Genomic DNA, 25,317 nt, shown 5'->3' on the forward strand with positions numbered 1-25,317 from the left:
CAGCTTTACTGTGAATATTTCAGTTCTCTATTTGCATCTGACAATAGGTTGAGAAGTGGAAGTTACAGCATGTGAAATATTGCAGAAATCTTGCAGTGGGTCATCTCGGAGCTCTTGGTAATGGGACTGAGCAGAATAGATGAAGTTCTCAGTGGACTAACAGTTCTGTATAATGCTGGTGTCTCAACAACTTTTGCTTCATTCAACAAATAATGAAATATTTTTCCTTTGTTATTACTTGTTGACTGTGATTTGAGTCTGGTTTTATATATAATTATACACACGGCAGTTTATAATTTATGGACTTGCCTCCAAAACAGTGCTCTAACCAGAGAAGAAGCAAAATGTGTTTGTCTGGTGCAATTTTCTGAATGACACATTATCTTGCCTTGGCCGGAGAGTAACCTACTTTGAGCATGGCAGAAGTTGTTTGGAAACTAGCATATGGAAAGAGGCTTTTGAATCCTAGAGACCCTTCTTGCTGTTTGTTTGACTTGATTTAAAAAATTTACAGTCTGCATGTTTGCCCTTTAGGTAGATACAGTGCTTCAGGAACTGATTGAAAAGCTGCTTCTCCCCAAGATTCCTGAAGCACATTGTTCTGGCCACTTTGGTACCTGAACAATTGAACTGCTTCTCGATGAGGATGACAAACAGACTGAGTTAGCCAGCACTGATGTCATTTCTGTTTCCTGCAAGGCATCCTCTCACTGTCCAGGTAATTGTGCAGAAACAAGTTTTGAAGTAGTGGCTTGCAGAGAAGGGCAGTGAGCGGAGGTGTGCCATAATTTTTATGGAGGAGAATGTGTTCACAAATAAAGCCTATGGCTGGCAAGGTGACACTTGCGAGGTATGGTCCTTGTGTGAGAAAAGTCTCATTTGTCTAAAGCTGTTGGCCTCAGTCTAGGATAGTTGGCTGCAGACAGAACAGACGTTTCTTTGGCTTGCTCCTATGTGGTATTACTGTAAATTCACTTAGTCTTCAGAATTGGCACTCCAATAACAACTCTTCATTGCTGCCCACTCCTGACCCCACCTCATTGCCCAGGACACTGCTTTGGCCAGACTGTAGAACCTGCTAGCTAGAAGGTCGCTGACATGGGTTGGTGGAGGTGTGTGGGAGCCTTTGGCATATTTGGCTGGGAGGCCGTGCTGTGGGGCATTAGGATTTTAACTGTCTGCAGCTTGTAATGTCCCAGTGAAATCGGACATTGATGCCCCTGCTGATGGCACTGTTGAGATTGTTCTGCTTCTGCTAAAGCAAAGGGAGAGGTGCCTGCCTTTCTTAGCAGGACTCGGCATCTCCCTTGGCTTGGATAACTGAAGCTGTCTCATGTGCTCCACATAGCTGAGATTTTAAATCAAACTCAGTAATAAAACACTAACTTTGTTTTACTGACTACTCAAGTACTGTCCTTCTGCTTTTGTATATGTGTTTCCATTTAACAAAGTAAGAGATGGCATTTATGTAACAGTGGCAGGGAGGTAGCTCAAGGGCTGACTGCTCTAGGCAGCTGAGACTATTTTTGAGATTTTTAAGAATTTTACAGAGGCCAAGATGTGAACTTAAAGAGAGACAGAATTACTCTGTGCATGCTCACCACTCCATAATCCACTCCAGCAAATAAAAAGAAACATCGTTTATTTAATCTGAAATAGATCAGTACAAAATGTACAGAAAAAGCAGTACAAATTTACAAATATACATAATCTGGTTTTGCATTCTTCAGTCATCAGACTTTGTAGTAGTCTAGCTTAAAACAAAATTCACATTCCTGATCCTGTCTCCTTTCACCTTCATAACACTGCCTCTGAATCCCACAGTCCAAACCGTTAGGTGATGGTTGGAGCTCTGTCCTCGAGCTCTTTATCAACCGTGATTGCCAAACCCTGTGTAAACCCCAATTACTCAACTGCTTCTTTAAATCCACTTCGCACCTCAGTACACCTTCCATTGCTCTTCCACATACACCACTCATTTAATATTTTAATAGTGAGAATTTGGCAGAGATGAGGCAACAGTTACAAGTATTTGCTATTTAGCCCTATTGGAAGGCTTGAGGGAAGTTGCTGATATGGTTGGAAACTCTGCCATCTAAGACAAAAGGATTTATGTTGCTGGCAAAGATTTCATTAGGATGTAAAGCTCTATAAAAAAAAAGCTACAAATAATATTAGGAATCATTAAAAGTTACATTTTAAATAAATAATAAATAGTAATAAATAAAGCCATTTTAGAACCAGTGGAATTTTAACACTCAACCTGCCTCTTAAAATATTTTTTTTGCCTGTTTGTTTTGCAGTTTTCAGTGAAGGTACCTCAACTAATCCAGTACCATGAATATTTTCAGTAAAAGTACTATGTTCAGGGCTATTTTCCTCCAGGTTCATATGAAGCATTTAAAAGCAGCAAAAAGAGAGTGATCTGTTTTCTCTTTCAGAACTTGCTTAGATGGACACTCTTATAGGAATTGTCTTTCAGGCTGTTGAATATCTCTTTGGTGCCATTCTGCCACTGAAGAACAAGATCCATAGGGGTTTTCCCTTGCTGGTTAGAAAGACAGAGGAAGCAAGATTTAATTTCAGACAGTGATTATAAAGTCCTTTGTTCTTCCATAAATATATGTACAGTGCATCTGCCCGATGGGTGACTCTTCAGCATGCACGGGGCCAGGCTTACTCTCACCTCCCTAAGATCAGAGTCCTTTTGCCCTACAGATCTAGTCCCAGTCCTGGTCAGACTCATGAAATCTCCCTGGGTTTCAGTGGGCCTAAGCCATATTAGCAAATACCATGACTAGCAGAGCATGCAGGTGTTTCTTTTGATCTAGTTTAAACTGATTAGAAGTGCATTTAGATGAAACCTCAATAAGACACTCTTCTGTTTAACTGAGAATTCAGATAAGAGTTTGTGCTGGTTTAATTAGGTTATGAACCACATCTAAATTAAACAGGAGCAACTTCTGTGTGCAGACAAAGCCTGAGAGTGTCTTTGGCCTTTGGGGCTGTACATTTCATTGTTTTCATACCCTGATGAGGGAGAGTGTGGGCAGAGAGTAGGGAGTGCAAAGCGCTGCAGTGACTGGTTTCTTCCTTGTGCCCTTAAGTTTTGACTGATTGCAAATCAAAAACATCGACTGGCAGTGGTAAAAGACACTTGTCCGTACTGCTGCTGCTTGGTTTGGGTTTGGGAGAAAGTGTTGGTGATGTACTGTATTTTAACAAGTGGCCACAAAGCTCCACCAATGTACCTGCTGCTGCAGTGGCTATGAGTAAAGAGTCAGGTGGGATTCTTAAACTGAAGCTCTGCTGAGCCACAGGGATTTGTTGCCCGGTGGTCAGGCTAACAGCCTGATCCAGAGGTAGTGCTGGGGCTCGCCATCAGCTGTGGGCTTAACAGCACGGAGATTCTCTGACAAGCTAACATCTTTGTTGTCTCAATGGTGGTTGAAGCCCGGGAGTTGTGCAGAAAGCAAGCGTCTGTACGTTGTATCTTTTCAATATACGATATGCGTAATTAAAATAAATCATAGATGTGATGTTGTTCTAAGTCGCAGCTGACAGTTTTAGAAGAGGTACTAGTTTTTCCTCTTTTCTGTGACCTCCCCCAAGTTATACTTTCCCTGTGTCAGCTCTGCTTTAATTAACTCTGAAGTGATCTAATTAAGTCTGTTCGCAATAGTCTCTCCTGGCCTTGAAACCTATGAAACTGCTCTGAAGGGAAACTTATTCTAAAGCAGTTTGAATTACATTTTTTTGCCATTACTTACGCAGTTCTTTATAGTTAGATCCGCTCCATACAGAATCAGAAGCCTGATCATTTTGTAGCGGTTCAGTCTCACGGCATCGTGCATCGGTGTGTCTCCTTCCTAGAGGCACGAGACACAGACCACAGCGTCAGTCCCACTGGTGTAATGCTGTGGTCCAGCCCGAACCGTGTAGCTGGGGATTTTTACAGGCAAGTGGAACTATCGAGGCAGACAGCAGCTTGATGCTACCTGATAGCTGATGGGTAAGAAGTTGTTGGTACTTACTCTGTCTCTGGCATTGAGATCTGCTTCACAGGCGATGAGGTGCTCCCCGCAGTCGTACTGACCCGTTCTTACAGCCACGTGCAAAGGGGTGCTGAGCAGCTGAGAGGTGGGAAGAGGAAGCAGTCAGTGGCATGGAACAGGTAAAGTCGGCTTTAAGAACAGCTGCCAAAAGTTATCTACTTGGAGTAAGGGTTAGCCTTTCATCTCCAATTTAAATGGCTGCAGAGTCCCAGAAGTACATACCTTGTCTCTTGCATTTCTGTTTATCCCTTTGTCCAGTAAGAATTTCAGAACATCCAGGTTCCCCCCCCGGCACGCCCAGTGCAGGGCTGTAGATTCAAGCTGCAGCAGGAAAAACAAATGGAAAGTAGTTTAATTCATCATTCTATTTTAAAAAAAATTAAACCATTTTGATCAAATTTCTAAATTAATCCAAAATCATTTTCATGCAATTTAACCTCAAGCACTTCACTGTGATCACTGAGTTGTTTCTAGTAACAGCTTTTCTTATTTTGCCCTAATATCTTCAATACTGTGAGTTTCTCATTCTTCACACTCACTGCATATTGCTCTTAAAGACAGAGATTGTGGCAATGCTGCTGTGAGAGAGGGTGTGGTTTGTCTATTCTGTGAACTTGGAAGTTGTCTTTAGCCAGGTATGAGGTTGGTATGTGCTAGTTAATATTTTTCATTCAATGCCTTTTGGGTTCTAAAATGAGAAGAAAATGAAGCTCAAGGGAAAGAATAGTTTTCTTTTTTTAAAAAAAAAAATTAATATAGGCATGTCCACAAAGTGAATTTTGCTCTACAAGATTCAGGTTCTCTGCCCACAGCTCTGCTGTGAGAAGTGGAATGTCACTTGAAGGTCTTGCTCTGCCTGTTGTTCCTCCTGTTTCTTACGCTCTTCATGAGCATTGCTGGGTTAAGTGAGGGGCAGCAAGGCTGCCCAGTTCCAACGGTTTAGCAGAGAGACAAAGACCTAGGAGCAGAGAAGCAAAAACACAGCTGCAGAAGCCGTTGATACTCAGCTACCCTTGTGGCTGGCGTTCGGAGGAGCAGGGATCTCTGCCGAGCAGAGCCTTGAAATCCCAGTGGAGAACGTACACGCTGTGCTGAGCCCTGGATACATGTGTGGGACAGCGGTATCTCCACCACCTGCTAGCAGGCTGAAGCAGTAGCCTGACCTCAGCTCTCTTACCCTATGTTAGGCTTTGTTGTTTGTGGCAGTCTACTGGCCAATGTGTTCCTCCACTTCCTGTGTTTTACAGCAACCATTTTGGCAAAAGGAGGCAGATACCCCCTCCTGAAACCTCTTCTCAACAGTGTTATTTTAAGGATAAACTTACAAGACATTGTAAGGCCTTTTAATAATCCTCTTCTATAAGAAGCACTTTTATAAGTGCTTCTCTTGGCACTTATAAAACAATGAGCAGTTTTTTAAAAGAAGTGTTGAGTTGATGTGCATACCATGTCTTTCTGTTCAAGCTGAGCTCCAGCTTCCACCAACTTTTTCACCACCTCTAGATGTCCTTCAGAGCATGCCCTGTGCAATGCAGTGCGTTTGTACTGGCAATTAAAACAGTGCAAAGTCAGATATTAAATATGGCACAAAGAGATATCTTTAAATCTTTTCTCCCCTCCTCCTTAGGATGATGGCAAATACATACTTTGTGCTGATTCATTTTCAAGAGCTAATACTTTTGAGACCTGAAATCTGCTAAATTTTAATAGCATCCTGATAGCTGAGAGCTGCCTACCCAGCATTTTAAAGGGTGTGAGAAATATCTGCAGTATGGCATTCAATTTTAAAATGATGCCTGTTGAGTTTCCCCATCCAACATGCTACGCTGCATTTTGCAAATGCAGCTTATGCATTATGGAGTATGAGGGCAGGCAGCATCACTTTTTTTGTCATTCTGCAGACAAATTTTTTACCTCTTCATCTGCAGCATTGGAAGATCACATGTTACAGAAAATGAGGGTCTCCTGGGCACCAACAGCTTGCTTTTAAATATAAAGATTCTTCTGATGTAATGCTACTTTGAAGAGTCCCAGTGGCCCCTTTATCACTGGAAAACTTGATATACAAAACTTCCAGTGTTTATTTACTTACACCCCCACCCCCCCCTTTTTTTCTCCTCATGTGTGGAAGCTACAAAACCTAGTGGTAAAAGTTATTTTTGCTCTGTAATAACCTCTCTTATGTAGAGACGTTAGTAAGAAGGAAGATTGTACCTCATCACAGACATTTGGATCCCCTTTGTCTGACAGGTATTTTTCAATTACTGGCATCTTATTCTGCAGTGCAGCTCTGAAGAATGTGGGTATATCCACTGGTCCTGTCTGATGGAAAGAAATATACAGGGCATAAGTGTGTGTGGTGTAAAACCCTATCAATGCTTTCCCAGAAGAAGGTACTTTGAAATAACTTACAATAACTTCTGGTTCAGGTTCCTTTAAAACAGGGACTTTCACTTTCTTGCATTTTTTCTTCTTCTTCAGCTGAATAATTTTTTCAAGATCCTCCAAGTTTTCAAGTTTTGACCTCTCCTCTAATTTCTTCTTCTTCAGCTGAAACAAATCAGGGAAGCCAACAAGTTGAGCTGAGTGTGACCACCTCTGCCTTTCAGAGTGGCAGGACAGCATGTGATACTATTCAGGTTAATTCAGTTAAGACTAGATCAACTTTGAAATAAGTTGTCTTTTTTTTACTACTATGGTTAATTGACATCTAGAATAAGTTACTAAGTGTGTGAGGAATTCTACATCTATAGTTTTTCATACACCATTGGACCTCTTCCAAAATGCTGCTTCAGCCATATGTTGTGGGCTAGATAGCATGAATTTTTGGTCCATGTTAAGCCAGGAGTCAGAGCAGCACTGCAGTCCCTTCTGGCCCAACAATTTTAAGAAATCTCATGTGCAGTTTATGAGAGCTGGGAAGCTGCTGCAGTTTCAGCTGACTTCCACCAAGCGTTTTTTCTTCAACCACTTTTATGAAGCAGCCCCTGATTTATTGTAACTTAATCCTCTTTGCTGAAAAATAAGTGAAGAGCAAGGTTTGTACCCGTCTTAGCATTTCAGTCAGCAAGTGTTACATTTTGGTAAGCTACAAAGAATGTCCTCAGTATCCTTGGAGGGGCCATTCAATAAATGTTTAAGACTTTTTCAAGCTTGCTTGTAAAAAGCATCCCTGCATGGAGTCAGTATGGGACACTACTAACATCAAGGGCAAATGTGTTGCCTGAACTGAGATCCTAAGTAGCATGAGGTGTCCTTGACTTCAGAAGGGGGATTCACAAACAAGGGGTAACTCAGGGTGAATACAGATGACAGATTCTGTCCCATGGTAGCATTAAGGGTAAATACATTGGTGAGACCCTGTCATATGGTATACATTTTTTTCAACTGAATTCTTATTCAAGTTATTTCCACCCTTTCTTTTTATTGTTCTCTGCATTTAGGGTTTGATCTGTAGATCACTGAATTAATGGAAAATAATTATGTTGGCTGAGTGGACTGTGGATCAACTGGAAACCTAAAAAGTTCTTAGAACCCTGTTTTGAAGGAACTCAAAAATCCTCTGTGGCAAGTAATGATCATTCTGTTGAAGGTGAAGGTGTTTATTTTAATATTTCTGAGGTTTACTTTCCCACCCTTCTTTTTTTTAGAACAAAGTCTTTTGCCCCCTGCTAGATAAACTTTTTCATTCAGTTGCTTATTTTTTAAGCAATCTAAGATGTTACAGCTACTATAATTTTTTGGGGAAAAAAAAGCATCAGTTCTTAGGGATATAGGGAGAATTGTCATGCCCAGGAATACAAAATGGTACTTTCCTGTAGTCCAGTATCACTTTCATTTGTAATTGTTTTTCCCAAATGTGCTACTAAGCATAATACAGTGTTTTCATAAAAAGAACATTTTCATGGTGGACATGGCTTCTGGCTTCAGAAATGCACTCATGTCTTTCTTGGGTTAGTTATTTTTGGTGGCAGTCATTAGGTGTGCAAGCTGTAGGTGTTTTATGGGCTATGATTGCTCCCCGCCTCACTGACAGCTGGCAGCAGGTGACTGTGGGCAGGTGGGAGCCCCCAGGGTTTCAGTCAAACGTTATAGGGGGAGTTTGGGATTCTGCTTCACAGTGTTGCTGCCTGCATCCATAGGCTATAGGAGTCAGCAGATCTTCATGGCCTTCAGAGGACTTTAGACCAACCTTGTTTGGTGGTGATCTCCCAAGGGTTTATCTAGCTCATCATGCTTGTATTTCTATCTTAGAAAGAGGCAAAGCTTCAGGGGCTGCAGCAGAAAGTGCACACAGCATGATAAAAAGCCAAGCACAAAACCCAAGAGCCTACCTCTGCTTCTATTTTTTTCTCCTTCTCATAAGCCAGATCACCTCGGGTCAGTGAGTGTTCAGAGACTGTCTTTAGGTCCTCCTGCTTCTCCAGTCTTACAGCAGCTTCATATTCTCCATTTTTGAAGTCCTCAGGGAGGAAGCTGCCAGTCTCTTTATCGTCGACTTTCTTCCCAGTCACCTGTAAAAGCAAATATCATACAATATATGTAGCAGTTTCACAACTGCAGTAGCCACCCCCTGGGAACATGGATTACCTAGGGGCTAATCACATGTCATTCCTGTCCTACTCTAGGAGTGTGTGACAGACAGAGTGCAGACCTCATTGAGCCTGTGCCTGGATTAACTGTGTATATGAATGGCTAGAGCCATCTTGCTTGCAGGCAGATCTCCCACATCCATGCAGCAACCCCCCCTTGGCATCTTCAGGGCTTGGATCAAGATCCATGAGGCCAACTCACAGTCTAACTCCCCACCTGGCTGGGGCTGAGGTGCTGCTGTACTGACAAAAGCCAGAGAGTTGGGAAGAGCATTGTTTTTGCTCAGGGTTTTTGTTGTTTGTTCACTCAGCAGCATGTATCAGACTCATCAGAAGGCTGTAAAAGGCTGTGGTGGAAAGAGCCACCCTGACCAGCCACCAGCACCCTGCAAGTGTTGAGCAGGGGAACTGAGCAGGTAGAGTGGGAGGAGAGGCTTTCTCCCTTGGGACCTTACAGTTTTATTGAAACACATCCAATGCAGTTAAATCGGGTTGCTGAGTAACTTCAAAGCTAGTTTTACCCATCGCTGTTAGTACCAAAGTCCCCATTTATAGCACTCAGCAAAATAGCAGAAGGTAGTTCTTGCGCAGAAGCTATGTGATGCTGTGCGACAGCACAGCTTTCAGTAGCTTTCAGAAATATTTATGATGTTCAATTAAGTATGTACAAAGGGATAATTTGTTAAACTTGGTAGAGGTTGTTGTGCACTTTGAGAGTGGTTCAGTAAATTCACGTGGCCTAGACTGCCTTTCCATTCAATCACCTTGTAAAATTGTGTTTGTTACAGAGTTTAACACTAGAGAAACTGTCAGGGCCTTGCCAAAGAATTTAAGACAGTTTTAACTAGTTAGGCTATATGGCAGTTGCATCTTAACATAGCCATCTGGGAGAAAAAGCAGTTTCTGCACAACGTTCCAGTGTTTTACTGAATCATTCCTGTTTCCCCATTTTATTGATCAAATCAGGCATTCTTAGTCTGAACCCTGCAGTGGGATGTCCTATTACTTGTGATCTGGTTTAGACTACTTTTTAAAGGCTTGTTGCACCATGAATAGCAGTGAGTGTAGGAACCGTTAGTTTTATTATTAGAAAATAATGCTATTACTAAACTGTTTGTTTAGTATTAGAAAACACTTCAGTTTTCCTGCATTGATACCTTCTCCCAGTCCCTTACTAGACTGGAATTACTCAGTGTGATCATAAACTTCATAGATTCCAAAAAAATAAAAATGAAAATCAAGGTCAAAGGAAATTACATAGCTAAATTTTGGTCAGTCTCTTCTTCCTGGTGAACCATGTTCTGATGCAAAATCCAAACAGCTATGTTGTTGTATGAGTGGTAAGCCCCCTTCCCAAGGAAAAGTTGAAGTGAGAACATAATAGAATAACATACACTATATACAGGGCTTGCACCTAGAGCACAGCAGTGCTGGTAACCTGATAAATCACAATTCATAAAGGTTGTCTCTCTCTGCCTGGTATAATGACAGTCTAAAAAGAAAAAAAATTATGAATAAATGAAAGAAGGTTGTACCTACCAGCTCTTCTACTTTCATCATCATCATATTTGCTGGTGTTTGAAGGTTGTACTCCTGTATGACTGAAACTCCCTCCCAAGTGCTCAGGCCAGCTCTGCAGGGACCACCACGCTAGCTTTGCTTATATATCTTTGGGAGAACTGTGCTTGAATGAGATAATCTTCCAACCTGGGAATCCAAGTATGTCCCTTGGGCTTGCCAGCTGAGAGGTAGGCTTGAGCTCATTCCAGACATGTTAATGAGCCAGATCTGGTGTCGAGGCAGGGAGGGGGGCGTCAGTTGGGCGAGGAAGGGTGAGCCTCACAGTCTAACCACACCGAGTATGTGAATCGGAATGAAATGTGAGCTCATCATTCCTTTGGCAATGACTGCATGGCTCAGCAATGTGAGTCATTCTGTGTTCCCGGTGCCCACTAGGACAGCTGTCTGTTGATATAGCATTATAACTTCATCTTCTTTTTTTTAATTTTTTTTTTTTTTTAACTGACATTCAGATGACTGTAAGACACTGGAAAGGGTAAGTGGCTTGCATACAATACTTGTAGTAATACCTTCCTGATAAATGGATGTGACCCCTTAAGTCTCGGAAAGCCATTCTTTTCATTGCTATTTATTCTTGGATGATAAACAGTTTTAGGGGAAAGGATTTTTCTCATCATGATGGCAGTCTTCTATATTTGTTGGAACGAATTCTCTGAAGGGATTACTAAGCCAGAATGATGTCTCTGGTGCTAAAAGGGCCTATGACATGATAAGTTACAATCAGTGTAACATCTCAAAACAGCAAGCTTTGCATTTTTCTGGGACTTTGTCAGTGATCATAAGCAGAATAATAAATTATGTCCTATTGTAAAAAAAAAATAAAACTAATACTGTTTTCTCAGGCAATATTTTCCTTTTGGATATCAGAAAATAGAAGAAGTGATTTGTTCATTTTTGGAGATAAGATGGGATACAGACAAATATATACAGATGATGTGTGTGTTTTGGGGAAAAGAAATTATTGAGTCCTTTGGAAAAGCTTTTCTTGTGCCATGAATCAGAGTAGCCTGGAAGCAGGAGAAAGAACACCAGCAGAAGGCAATTTTATAAAATGAAGATGCATTAATTTTTGCATTTAAAGAGTGGATAAATGTCAAGAAAAATCAGTTCTGTCATTCTGCAATGCTTGGAGCTCCTGTCTGGTGAGGTATAAGCCTGGCTGTAGGCATCCAGGTCACCTGGCTGAAATAAATACATCTGCTCAGGTGCTTCAAGTATGACATGTACATAAGTGCTTCACCAAATCAAGACCTAACTATCTTGGGTGTTGTTTATATCATTAGCATCATTAGCATGCTGCGTTCCTGACACTGACCTTTCAAGGTGTCTCTCCTCTGAACTATCTCCCAGTAATCTGAGTACATCCAAACTTGTCTTCTAGTGCCCATCATACCTATGCCCTCCCTTTCCCTGAAATGAAGCTGTACATCAGGTGGTTCCTTTACTACTCAGAATATATATGACATTAGAAGATGAGCCCCAGAACTAAAATAGAGTATGTGGCAGCAAGAGAACCTTTCAGAACATTTTTTTCCAAACCTAAGTACAGCCAGGCTACCATTCCCCCCAAGTGGTATGTCCTGAATCACACCGCTGCGCATTTTTTCACAGCAGTTTTGTACTCCTGCTATATGTCTCTATGATAAGACGCAGCTCAGTTTGGATTTTTCTTAGAATCATAGAATCATTGAGGTTGGAAAAGACCATTAATATCATTAAGTCCAACTGTTAACCTAGCACTGCCAAGTCCACCACTAAACCACATCCCTAAGTGCCACATCTACAGGTCTTTTAAATACCTCCAGGGATGGTGACTCAACCACTTCCCTGGGCAGCCTGTTCCAATGCTTGACAACCCCTTTGGTGAAGAATTTTTTTCCTAATATCCAATCTAGACCTCCCCTGGTGCAACTTGAGGCCATTTCCTCTTGTTCTATCACTTGTTACTTGGGAGAAGAGACCAACACCCATCTCGCTACAACCTCCTTTCAGGTAATTGTAGAGAGCAATAAGGTCTCCCCTGAGCCTCCTTTTCTCCAGGCTAAACAACCCCAATTTCCTCAGCTGCTCCTCATAAGACTTGTTCTATAGACCCTTCACCAGCTTTGTTGCCCTTCTTTGGACATGCTCCAGCATCTCAGTATCTTTCTTGTAGTGAGGGGCCCAAAACTGAACACAGTATTCAAGGCGTAGCCTCACCAGTGCTGAGTACAGGGGGACAATCCCTTCCCTAGTCCTGCTGGCCATACTACTTCTGATACAAGCCAGGATGTTATTTGCCTTCTTGGCTACCTGGGCACACTGCTGGCTCATATTCAGTGGCTGTCAACCAACACCCCCAGGTCCTTTACCACTGGGCAGCTTTCCAGCCACTCTTCCTCAAGCTTGTGATGTTGCATGAGGTTGTTGTGACCTAAGTGCAGGACCTGTCACTTAGCCTTGTCGAACCTCAAACAAGCGGTCTCAGCCCATCCAGCCAGCTTGTCTAGATCCTCCTACCTAGGTCCAGAGTCTTCTTACCCTGAAGCAGACCAACACTCCTGCCCAACTTCGTGTCATCTGCACACTTACTGAGGGTGCAGTTGATCCCCCCATCCAGATCATTGATAAAGATATTAAACAGAACTGGCCCCAATACTGAGTCCTAGGGAACACCACTTGTGACCAGCTGTCAACCGGCCATGAGCAGCCAGTTTCTCCAGGAGAATGCTGTGGGAAATGGTGTCAAAAGCTTTACTAGACAATATCCACAGCCTTTCTCTCATCCACTAAGCAGGTCACCTTGTCATAGAAGGAGAATAAGTTAGTCAAACAGGACCTGCCTTTCATAAACCCATGCTGACTGGGCCTGATCACCTGGTTGTCCTGTACGTGCCATATGATGATGCTCAAATGATCTGCTCTATAACTTTCCCTGGCTCTAGTTTCCTGGATCCTCCTTCTGGCCCTTCTTGTAGATGGGCATCACATTTGATAACCTCCAGTCAACTGGGATCTCCCCAGTTAGACAGGATTGCTGATAAATGATTGAAAGTGGCTTACTGAACACTTCTGCCAGCTCCCTCAGCTCCTTGGGTGGATCCCATCCGGCCCCATAGACTCCTTGGATTATGGGGGTTTCATTCTGCTCCCAGTCTCTGTCTTCCAGCTCAGGGGTCTGGGTACCCTGAGAACAACTGGTTTTACTCTTAAAGACTGGGAAAAAGAACGCCTTAGCCTTTTCCACAGCCTTTGTCACTATTGTTTCCTCCATCATCCAATAAAGGATGAAGATTGTCCTCAGCCCTCCTTTTACTGCTAATGTATTTATATATATGTAAGCATATATATAACAAGAATATATACATTCTTGTTTACAAATGTGCTGTAACAGCTTATCTCAGCCTGTTTTGCTCTGTGATGCTTATTTGGGAAATTGTCTTGAAATCCACAGCCCTAACAGGACAACTGCAAAGACAGCTTTTGGTTTAGTGGAAACAGATCACAGCAGAGACATGATGTGGGAAGAGACATGTAGGGGTTTGCTTTAAGGCCAAAAACTGTTTAAGAAGCTGTGAACTACCTCTGGACCCATTGTATTTGAAGTTTACTTCTTTTTTTTAAAAAACAGCTTTTACTTTTCTTTTTTTTTTTTTTTTTTTTTTTTTTAAACAGCCTGATATATAAAACTTACTCAGCAAAACTTGTACTGGAAGGTTTAAGTGGATAGATCTTCATCTGCAAATGATACATAAATCCAGAGCTAGAGTAGCTTTACAGGAAACCTCAGTGCTCTGAGGGGAAACACAAACCTACTTCTCACATCATGAGTGCTACCAAAAAAACCCAGTTTATTTAGAGATGATTTAGTAATTATCTTTAAAACATCCCATCCCTGATGACTAAAAGAATAATAAAGAATAGAAAAAGTCTTTCTTGATTGTCCTGAGTTTCTTGTGAAAAGGGTGGCACAAAGAAACACACTTTAACCAAAGGCTGGAATCTGAATTAACCTAAATGCTTTTAAGCTAAATGTCATGTAAACCAAGGTAACCATATTGAAATAGTACAAATGCAGAGATTCATATCAGCTCAGACTCTTGGCCAGATGCTTATTGTTATTGCTTAATATTGGAGGGGGAAGTAGTATAATTAGCTTGCTACCTTGTGCTGGACTGTAACCACTTAATCACCTTTCAACAAGTGATTTCTCATTAAGGTGGTAATAGCAGATGGTCAGTGGGAGATGTGTAATGGGAATCTGAAAAACTCTTGCCATTCTGCTAAAGGATAAGGGCAGAGCAATGATCTGCAAGGTGTAAGGCAATCAGATATTGCCACAAAAAAACTTCACAGAGAAAAACACAAAAGGGCAGTAGACTCAACATGACAGAGATAAAATTATATGGCACACCCTGTTCCCTGCTGTCAAAAGAGAAGTTGTCTGAATAGTGTAAAGAATTTTTGCAATTAATTTTTTAAAGAGGTTAATGGTAGAGTGAAAGCATTATGTGTGATACAGATGATATTGCCACCTCCTGTCAAGTGTATTACCATCATGTTTTCAATGCCGTCACTGCTGTACTCTGCTAACTTACATTTTCCAGCACTCTGTCCTTGGCTCTGTCCTTGCGTCTGAAGATGTTGCCCTTTGGAATGCCCTTGTGCCTGGCTGTCTCTGTCTGTCTCCTGCTGCTAAATAAGTAAAGGTATGAAGAAATCAGTTGCTGGGGAGTGGTTATGCACCTGAGAGGGTATTAGTCCAGCAAACTATGTTCCATGTGTGTGCAACAAGGATAAATTCACACCCAAGGTACACGCAAGAAGCCGTAACCCATAGCGTACTCCCCCTGGATTAGTGATGTGTTGGTGTGTAATGGCTTGTTTATTTCTCAGTATGCGTGAGCATCCAGCATGCCTTACATATATCCACATACAACAGAGCAAGCAAGTAATAGTATATTGCAAGAACTGTATTTGTTTCCTCCTCTTTTTTAGCTGTTTGTTTTCCATGAAAGGCAGGAAACACTTTTATTTGTCTAACATACACTTTGATATTTATTGTCAAAAAGCAGTTTGGGTATGAGTTAACTATAATATGCAAATTATACCACTCATGCTCTAGCTTTTTCAACATAGTGATATATACATCTGCTTTTTCTAAAGTGATCAGGGAATTGCTACATCATCTGTTTAAAACAACTTGGGGACTTCTTATCAATGTATATTTTTGTGCATAAAACTGCTAGAGAAACACATTGTCTCTTAGGGGAAAAAAAACCCAAAACTATTTCACCTAGCAATATAAAGTTAGTTTTAAGTACAAAATTATAGTATAAGAAATTATTAAGTTAAAGGATGCGGTTATAATTCCATTTCTTCAGATCAGTTGTTATTGAAGAATCAAAGTCATAGTCTGACAGTTTGCTGGTCTGGCCAGCACAGTCCTCTGGTGTCAAAACTCAAACCAGCAATGAGTCAATAGTTGCATCACTTACTGTAGGCCTTAAAAAAAACCTTCCTCAGATTCCTCCCACATTAGTGTTGGGGATTTCACATAATAAGAAAAAAACCCCTGTGATTTCTATTTAAAAACAAGGGATCTGAATTTATCTGAAGCCCTGAGCTTTATCGTGATGGCATTTGTAAGACACATGAATCTGGCTAATTTATCTTAATAGGTCTCAATTAACAAGCAAGTGCAGCAAAACACCAGAAGGGTTGTTATCTGTGGTCAAATGAGTTTATCTACTGGATACTTGGCCTTCCTAGTCAGCAATACAGGTCAAGGTCCTGCTGCTCCAGCACACCTGTGCCTATGTTCACATAACCTTTGATTACATTTCTGTGTGGTCAAGGAATTACAATATTCCCTCAGCTGCTGCAAAAAGGCTCTCTGTATCAATGTGGACTTGTCTTAAAAGTTTCTGCCATTCATAAATACTCCAGAACAACTCCAAGTCAGTCAGGAAAGGAAAAGTGCTTAGAGAACTGCAGAAGAAGTTATCCTTACTGTGAGAGCATGCCTGCAAACCCTGGTCACTTGAGTCATGATCCAACAGGTACCTCTGCGCTGGCCAACTGCTCTGCAGTAAAGCATGGCCAGTGCTTTTGCCTAGCAGCAAGTGAGAATTCAGCTTCACTCCAATAAGCTGTGACTATTTTTTATTTCATTTTTATTTTGAATTTCACATTGTCTAACTTAAAGATTCCAGTTATTCAATCTTGCTGTACCTTTGCCTGAAAGCTCCTAAATGCTCCCTCTCATCCCAGTAGTGCATGGCCTTTTTGCTGTGTAAATGTAAGGGGATGCTATAGTTTTGAGTGATACAAACATCCCTCTGAAATGCTGCATAGCATGCGCAGGTCTGTTCCTTGTTTATGCAGAAAAAATCTAGATCCTAGCTGTCCTTCTCTCCACTTAAATAGCAAAAGTAGAAGCTCAGGAGACATAGGAGGGCTCCCTTGGGCAGCAGTGCCAGTCTTCATGGGCTGTTCATGAGGGAGGAATGGTCACTTACAACTGGCTGCTTCAATTTTGGGAATTCCACTCTGAAAAGGTGGCAAGTTTTGTGTGGAGCTGCTTACCAGGAGTGGCCAAATAACATCCAATCATTGCTTTTCCCTGTCGTGTTACATTACAGCACATGTTGAAGTAGTTATCTAACAGGATTCCTAAATCACTCTCCAGGCAGAATTGACGAAATCACAGTCATAACATGCAATAACAAGGAGGACCTTGGGAGGTCGTCTAGTACAAGTTTCTGCTCAAAACAATGTCAAAATTTAATTCAGGTTCAGGGCTTCATCCAGTCAGATCTTGAAAACCTCCAAGGACAGAGATTTCATAACTTCCCTAGCCATCTTGATTCAATGCCTAAGTATCCTCATAGTGATTCTTTTTTTCCTTATATACAGTTGAAACTTTCCCTGTTTCAATTTATGATCATGGTCTCTCATTCTCTTCCTATATACCTCTGTAAAGAGCCTGGCTCTGCTTTCTTTGTTAACGTACTCGTAGGCTGCTCTTAGTTTTCCTGAAACCTTGTCTTCTTCAGTCTGAACAAGTCTAGTTCACTTATCTTACACGATATGTGCTCCAGCCCCCAACCATCTTGGGACTCATTTTACATCATTGTTTGGACACATGATGAAAATACTAAACGATGTTGTACCAGGAACTGATCCTTGTGGGAATCTGCTGGAAATAGTTCCACTCATTTCTCTCACCACTTTGCGATCTGTCAGTGAGCCAGCTTTTAGTTCTTCCAAAGTGCATCCTTTTAATTCCATATAATGCATGCTTTTTAATCGTACCAACATATGCCATGAAATGAAATGCTTTGGCAAGACCCAGGTAAACTGCATTAACATGAATGCTACTCTCAACCAGACCTTTCATCCTGTGGAAAGAGACTTGTTTAAAAAGATCTGCTTTGCATTCAGCCACATGGATTGGCATTCGCTGCATGTAACATGTCCGATTCTTTCTTGATAAAGCTTTGGTTAACCCTTCCCCCTGTTTTCCTGGCACAGAGTCAGGTCAGCCTGCTTGTTATACTCTTTCATCATTATCAGCCAGTTGAAATATCTTGGGAGCTAAGGCAAAGAAAAAAAAACATTTAAAAAATTTAAAAAAAAAAAGGAGCTTCTTTACTGGCACTGAGACTGGCCTGTGAGCTCTTTGGATGCAACCCAAGCGGATGCTCTCTCTCAGGGAGGTTCCTGCATCCTGTGCATAAAAGAGAGCTGAGGGAATCAAGGTGAGAAAGAAATGGATGGATTTTGCTTAAAAATATGAGAATGTTTTCATAGAACATTGATTTTGTAATCTCTTTGCAAAACAATAGTATGTCACAACACTGGTATAATATGTGCACTCAGGCATAGCAGCCTCTCTTATTTATTGAAACCGTATCCTCTCTAATGTTAGAAACAGGTTGAGGAGATTTTGAAAATTGCTATTACCTGGAAAAAACAACACTTTTATGGGTTTTTTTTGCTTTTAACATATTGCAATTAAAATGTAAATGCATAAATCTGCTTCACGTTAAATTTGCTGAAAAGCTTTTCCCCCCCTTTCATGAGATGAGGTTTCATTGAAAATGAGATATTACTGGATTTGCATCCAAGCTATTTTTAACAAATATCTCCTTTGATTGCCATAATACCAGTAAGGGTGAAAAAACATTGATGCATCTTTGGAATTACATTACATCATGTTATGTTGGTCATCCTCTTGGGGCTAGAGGATATTTCTGTGACTTCAAACACAGATGGAAAAATCAATTTTCTCTTTTTTATCAATTTGTTACAGGTACAGTACATATACTAAAAAGGCAATTTGAGTTTAATCTTAGAGAAGAAAGTAATTGAAAACCAACAGAAAACAAACATAAAAAAACCCAACCCTACTTTTCCTCCAAAGTCATAATCAGAGGCAAATTTATGTCAGATGATGAACTTGGAAAAAACCTTGTGCTCTTCTGTAACACACAGAAGTTTTACAGGAGTCCATTACGACGCTTTGGCATGGGATTTCTGTATCCCGTTTTATTTCAGGAGAAAAATGTAGGGAATGCATGAAAAAGGAGGAAAGAGGAATGAATGATCTAAATTGGTTTCTCTGGGCCTGCAAACTGCAGTGTATTCATTTGCAGGCACTATTTTTAGTAAGTTGTTATTTCACAAGAGAAAATACCAAAAATCTCCCCCATAGCTATTTTCTCTCAGCAAAGGCATCTTCACACCAGAGCCAGTTGGATAAGGAGACCATGGGGTAGGCCTTTTCCCTAAAAAATCTGTTCTTAGCCAAACTAAGGAGCTAGAAAGGTGACTAGGTTGTGACTAGCCAGTTCTTACTGAGGCTGTACTAAGCCCATACTCTACCCATGTCTAACTCACATACTCTGTAAGAAATTTTCTATGAGCTTTGCTTTTTTTTCATGTCTTTTTAGACCATCTGTGTGTCAAAGCCAGTGTAGGGGTAGACTGTTCTCATTATAACATGATAGAAACACCAGGGAGAGCCTTCTTTTTCCTCCCCTCAGGGCACTGAGGAGGCAGATACAGGACAACATTAATTCAAATGAAACACTGAATTGCATGGTGAAGAAATATAAAAACAGACACATATGTTCCTTTTTCTGATGGATGCAAGAAAAAAATCAAGAAGCTGAGAGTACTGAAGGGCATTCTCATTTATCTATGCCCAACTTTTCAGATGGCCAAGGGTTCTCGCTAGGCAACCGCAGAGGTGATTACATTCACTAATGTTCCCATTTGAATGGAACGAAGAGGCTGCTGCCTTCTCTGACACTCTTACTCAGACCACTGTGTTGTCTTTATTTCAAGTGATGGCCATTCGATTCAGTTGAGAAACCTTATGCTTTTGTATCACGTTGCATGATGAGGAAGGGGAAAGGGCATTGCTTCCCTGCTTTGCAGTACAAGTGGGAGAACTGGTCTGGAGGAAATAAGAAATCACCAGGATCTTTGCCAAGAAACTGCAGCTTGTGAAACATAGCACAGTTTGGGTGAGTTATTTTGTCTTCTTCTTAAAGTCTCTGCAATTCTTAGTTTTGGCAGAAAGTGGAAGAGAAATATTGAAACATTGCACGTCCATCTAAATTCCATGGGGCTCCCAGCTTTCCTGAAGCAAGGAAGTATAGGACATCTCAGGCTGACAACAACTTTTCCTGATTTCCAGCCCCAACAGGTCTAGAAAATCTTTTTCCTTTCTTTTTCAATGTTCTTGAGCCTTATCTGTCAGAGGTCAAACTCACGGTCACAGTCAAACTCTTATATTTGCACATGCTGGCTTAGCATGCTAGACTGCTGAGTTTGTAGCCAAGTGTAGATGAATTTGTGGTCATCCTTGCAACTTCCTATTGGGGTTTCCTCTTTTAGTGTTTGATCATAGAAATCAGGAGACATTTTTTCCCTCTCTTTTGAGGGGAAAAAAGTAATTCACTTGAGAGGTATATGACGTTTGTCACCTCCTATCAGAAATCCCTACTAGGTGACCTAGAGACATGCACAGATGGAAGATATAAGAATTGTTGCTTTGATCAAAAGTTAGTCAACCAACACATCAGCAACAAGAGAAAAAATATATTCTGAAAGAAGCCAAAATAAATCACTACCACATCCTTTGGATATCTACCCAGCAATAAGAACACTATTGGTGTATTCTACATCCTACAGTGGTCATTTAATTTTCGAGGGCTACTGCCATGTGCAGCCTCTTTCCCAGAAGCACAAACACAGGGACTTCAAACACTGAATTTGTGAAACCACCTCTAGTAAAACTTGAAGAAATGAATCCCAAGAGTATGCATCCATGCTTCCATCAGCTTAATGCCTCAGATTTAATGGAAAATTGTATAGCTTAGTGCTGATGAGGTTGGAAATGATGCTGCTTTCGCTAGGGATTTTTAAAGGAGGAAGAGCACCACATTCTATATCACCCATAAATTGCTGATGAGAGGACGAAAGCATCTTGACATAGGAAATGAATGTTTGGAAGAATGAGCTCTCAAGGCATTACAGTATCATTCACAGGCACACATATAGCAATGAAGCAGACCTCCAGGCTGTCGAACCAAATAAATTAATTCCAAGTAAAATATTAGACCTGTCAGTATCAGTTGATTGAGAAAGTCAAGTCAACTGCTAAATGCACTTTGCAAGTGCAGAGGACTTTCTACTTATGAATTGCACAACCAGGAACTAGTGGGAGAAAATGGTAAATTTTACCTTCAGATGAAAAATGTGCAGATGAAGCAGTTCCTGGATATGAAATCATAAGGCTGTAGTACTAGATTTGACTTTTACTGTCTGAACATTTTTTTCAGAAATGAGGAATAGTCATGTGAAGGTGATTTTTCCAAAGACAGAAATTCTAGACAACTGCAGCAGTAAAATGCTCAGATTTGGAGAAGTCCTACCCTTTCTGCTCTGAAGTTAGCATCAAGCACCTGCAAATACTTCTGCAGTCCAAGAGCCACTGAAGAAAGTGTCTTACATTTCCCACTTTTCTAATGCTGAAAGAAAACAGTCAGAGTGCATCTTCCCATGTTAGGTGTAAGTGTAACAAAAAAAGAAGCGACTTTTACATTTCATACAAGATGATGGAAGGATATTCACATTTGTAATAACTTATGACTTTACTGCTTAATTTTCCACTGACCTTTCAAAGAACTACTTTTTTTACTGAGCTGAGTGAGCAATAGTGTGCATGTGTTCATTATGTTCTAGGGCAAGAAATGGTTCTAGAAAATAGACAAAAGAAAATCCAGTTTTGCTTTTCTTTATTACAAGTTGGTAAATACTTAGCTAATTCAAGGAAAACAGCAGTCTTGCTGTCTGATTATCTCTTTACCATTTTGATGCAATATGTCACATAGTCTTTCTAAAATTGACACCATCACCACCCCAAGCCCATGTCCTGTATCAGAACTCTTGGTGCATGCATAAAAATAATGATTGCATGTTTATTTGGTGGCTGGTTGTAACAGAATGAAGACATCGAAAAAGCTGTCTTTATTCCTGGGTACCAGTAGTCATTCATAAATAAAACTAGACAAAAACATAGTATCTTGAGTAAGGGGTTAAAATATAATTTTTTTTTTTAAATTACAGCTGTACATTTGAGAATGGCACTCATTAATCTCTTATCAAAGCATTCTATTTTTCTTTGATCTGACTATAATATATTGAGAGCAGTTGCCACAGGCATCTGTAATCCTGCTTTAAATCCCTCTATGCATTCCACTCTGTTCCAGGCCGGCCTTTGTCCATCCAGCATGGTGAATGTATTCACCCTTTTGTTTGTATGTGCATCTCTCATTTGCCTTCGTTGGAGTTACAGGCACTCACATACACATGAACAATATCTTTGAGTATATGTTCTCTCTATTTTGTTTCACGTGTTCATTAATCAATATGATTACTTGCTACTCAGGAAGATCTCAGTTGTCTATATTAATGAAGCCTTCAGAATGTGGGGAAAAGATAAACATTTTCTTGCTTGTTATTGTCTAAGAATAATGACAGGGACATGTGGTAGCAGTGTTCACAGAGTGATAGTATTTCATTGACATCTACATGACATTTTTATAAAAAAAAGATTAAAAGGGAAGGTTTTGAACGTCAGACTGAGCTGGGAAATGGTGTAACCTCTGCCGTCTGTAAATGCCAAGGTAAGTGGCCTGGACGATTTTGCAGCAAAAAAGTCATTCTGTACTTGCAGTGAAGTGCTGCTCTTCCTTACACACATAAGGCATTTTGCATTGATGGACTGTCCCAAAGCCATTGGCTCAGCACAGAAGTACTGCAGTGAAAATATACACTTCTGAAAATGGTATCTAATACATTCAGAGATTAATGTACCCATTTCTTACTGAAAATGAACCCAAGCACAGTGGCTTGTGGCAATTGCTTAGCCATCAGAAATCACGAGGGACTTGGGTGCCAACTTGGAAACAGATTCATGTAACTTGCAGATTCTTGGCCTGAGTGCATCTCCATGTTCATAATAAAGTTACAGTTGGGTGGAATCAGTCCATGTGGTGTCTATAGATTTTTTTTGAAAGTATAAACCTACAAATTCATAACCGAACAGATGAATATTCAAGCAATTCTATGACTAAGATAAATTACTGCACCACATTAACCTAGTCACGGTGGACATAGGTATCCCTAGGACACCAGTGTCAGGCAGACCAATGTGTTATTTTATACTGTGACCTCTCCTTGCTCCTCAGGACCCCACAGTGAATCACCATACAAAGATATGCACATTAGCTTAGCTTAAAGAAACATTGCCATGCAGGAGTTTTTCTTATTTCACCCTTTCCATGGTAACACATTCTTTCCAGAGTTACAACATACAGGTGACTGATAAAGTATACACAGCAGATTTTGAAATCCAGTGAAGTCTCCTTGCTATCCTAGTGATGAGTCAGTGTTTATCCTTAAGTTATTTAAAACTGTTATCACATCATTGCAGGTGAATCAATAAAAACTTGAAAAATAGGTAGTGGTGTCCAGATGTTGAAAAAAGTAGCATTTGAACTTCTGTTTCATCTTTGGCACTTCTATCTCACATGATTGTTGCTGTTTCTTATCAGTGTTGTAGAGTGGAGGCTTGGTCAAGGCTGGAACTTGTGACAACAGGTGACTCACCTTGTTCACCTGCTTTTCACTCAGGTGGCTTCTCTGTGAAGGGCACTTACATGTGGCTTCAGCTCACATTAGTAGTTTTAAGAGCCAGAGGAAGAGGTGTACTTCAGGTCTTGCAGAAAGATCACTTTTCATTTGCTTTGTGTAGAGACTGCCTTTTCGGATTTACAGGCCAAGTGCCACTCCACAGTTCTGCATTATCAGCCTCATCCTGTTCTTTCAACACAGGCACTTGTTTGAGGAAAAACCAGGCCAACCAGTGAGCATGACCAGTTGACTTTTCCATACATATGAAAGCAAGCAATATGGGAGACAACTGTCAAGAAAATAGAGCTTGAGAAGATAGAGTGAGGTAGTGGATGATCCGACCTCAGCAGAAATAATCTTGTATTGAAAAAAAGCAACCAACAATGAATAGCCTAATGAGTACTTTCTCTTAGGCATGCTTTTTCTTTAAAGCAGTTACTTCAGTGATCACAGCATTTCTTGACACAAAACTGGGGACTAATACATGCTCATGCTATGTTCTGTTGACTTTTGGTCTGAAAACATGCACTGTTCACATTAAATGTTTACTTCCAGGCTGAACTCAAATCTGGACTCATGTTCTCCCCAGAATTGCTAAGGAATAAAATCTGTTCTATGTTTGTTTTTTTAACAATTTGTGCTACAAGTTTGTTGTTTTGTCAGGTGCCAGTTCCTAATTCTTTTTTAGTCTTCTTTTGCAAGCACACTTTCAGACAGACCATCACATGCCTCTCTTAGGGTTTGTTTACATGAGTTATTTATTGTGCTGGAGGGGTTCTTTTTGGTAAATTTCCCCTTCATCTATACTTGGAGTCCTGCAGTCCCTCCCTTGGTGGGGTCAGAGTCAAGTCACACACCAGGGAGCCCTGGAGAGGGGTTCACTGCCTGCATGGGTCCTCCAGCAGTCACCACACTAACCATGCACGCTGTGACAAGACAGGCAGCCTCATTACTGGTAAAGGTGTGATGTGGTCATATAGCCCCAGAGCCATAACACATTGCAGCAACTTGTACCCCAGCCCTTCCCCATGCTTGTTACACCAAGTGGGCAGTGTAACTGTACCCAGAGAGACCTCAAGAACACATAGGGGTAGGACATACATGCTTGCCACCAGCTGAGAGAGTTAGGTAGGGGAGAACCCACTCTGCACATAGGAATTACTTTGTTTCTATGGTTATTATGAGTTTGGTGTTGCAAATCACAAGTCATGTCCTTGTGCAAGAGCCAGTAACAGAGGCAGACCTTTATGAGCTGATAGTTTTGACTGCCTGCTGGCAGATATTTGAAATACAGAACACTAATCACAGTGTAAGGATCTGCCAATTTCTTCTTGACAGAAATAGCCACGAGCACAAATTACATAAATTCAATCTGTGTATAGAGTCTATAAAATGTAAATGAATTAATGGGATATAGGTTATTGAAACATAACAAGACCTAATGAACTATTCACTGTGGAGAAAAGTGTTATCCCAGGCATAGCCTGTGTTTTATTTTACATTATTATGCTATAGATACTGAATATCTAATGGCTGTAGACCTGCTGAAAGGAGCTATAATTCTATACTTGTCAGAGTAGTCAAAAACATCTTGTTTAAAAGTTACTTCAAACCCAGAAATTACAAATGTATTTGATTGGACAATTCAACTTATTTTAAATTGTACTTCCAACATTTCATTCAAGCAAATAATTCATAGTTTTTAGAATGAACTGGTAAGTTTTGCCCATGCATTATCTGTATTTCAGGATATTCTCTCTATTTCTCTTTCCAGGTAGTAAGGTCTTCAGTTTCATAACTTAATATGAGTTGAAGGCTATGGCCTAAAATCCATAGTCTCCTGAGATGCCATAGATGAGTTTGAAGCTTCCCCCATAATCAGCTCTTACCTTAAACTG

The 25,317-nt window shown here is 40.7% G+C and overlaps 1 protein-coding gene across 1 annotated transcript; it reads right to left on the reverse strand.

Annotated features, from left to right (window-relative positions):
* Positions 1-2,422: 2,422 nt before the first annotated feature.
* Positions 2,423-10,615, reverse strand: ANKRD1 (ankyrin repeat domain 1). The gene is made up of 9 exons (XM_074830906.1): positions 10,187-10,615; positions 8,390-8,569; positions 6,468-6,605; positions 6,270-6,377; positions 5,502-5,600; positions 4,278-4,376; positions 4,035-4,133; positions 3,771-3,869; positions 2,423-2,548 (listed from the first exon to the last, which is right to left on the reverse strand). Exons 1-9 carry the CDS (start codon positions 10,211-10,213, stop codon positions 2,438-2,440), a joined length of 960 nt encoding a protein of 319 aa, XP_074687007.1. The 5' UTR covers positions 10,214-10,615; the 3' UTR covers positions 2,423-2,437.
* Between the last annotated feature and the right edge of the window lie 14,702 nt (positions 10,616-25,317).

This window comes from Strix aluco, chromosome 7, assembly GCF_031877795.1.
Source record: "Strix aluco isolate bStrAlu1 chromosome 7, bStrAlu1.hap1, whole genome shotgun sequence".
Taxonomy (NCBI): Eukaryota; Metazoa; Chordata; class Aves; order Strigiformes; family Strigidae; genus Strix; species Strix aluco.

What these genes read in the sequence shown, in the direction of transcription:
- ANKRD1 (XM_074830906.1), bottom strand. Translation starts at nt 10,213, where the DNA reads ATGATGATGATGAAAGTAGAAGAGCTG. An exon ending in AGCTTGAACAGAAAGACATG is followed by an intron (nt 4,377 to 5,501) that starts GTATGCACATCA and finishes TTCCTGCTGCAG; the next exon opens with CTTGAATCTACAGCCCTGCA. An exon ending in ACAGAAATGCAAGAGACAAG is followed by an intron (nt 4,134 to 4,277) that starts GTATGTACTTCT and finishes CCCACCTCTCAG; the next exon opens with CTGCTCAGCACCCCTTTGCA.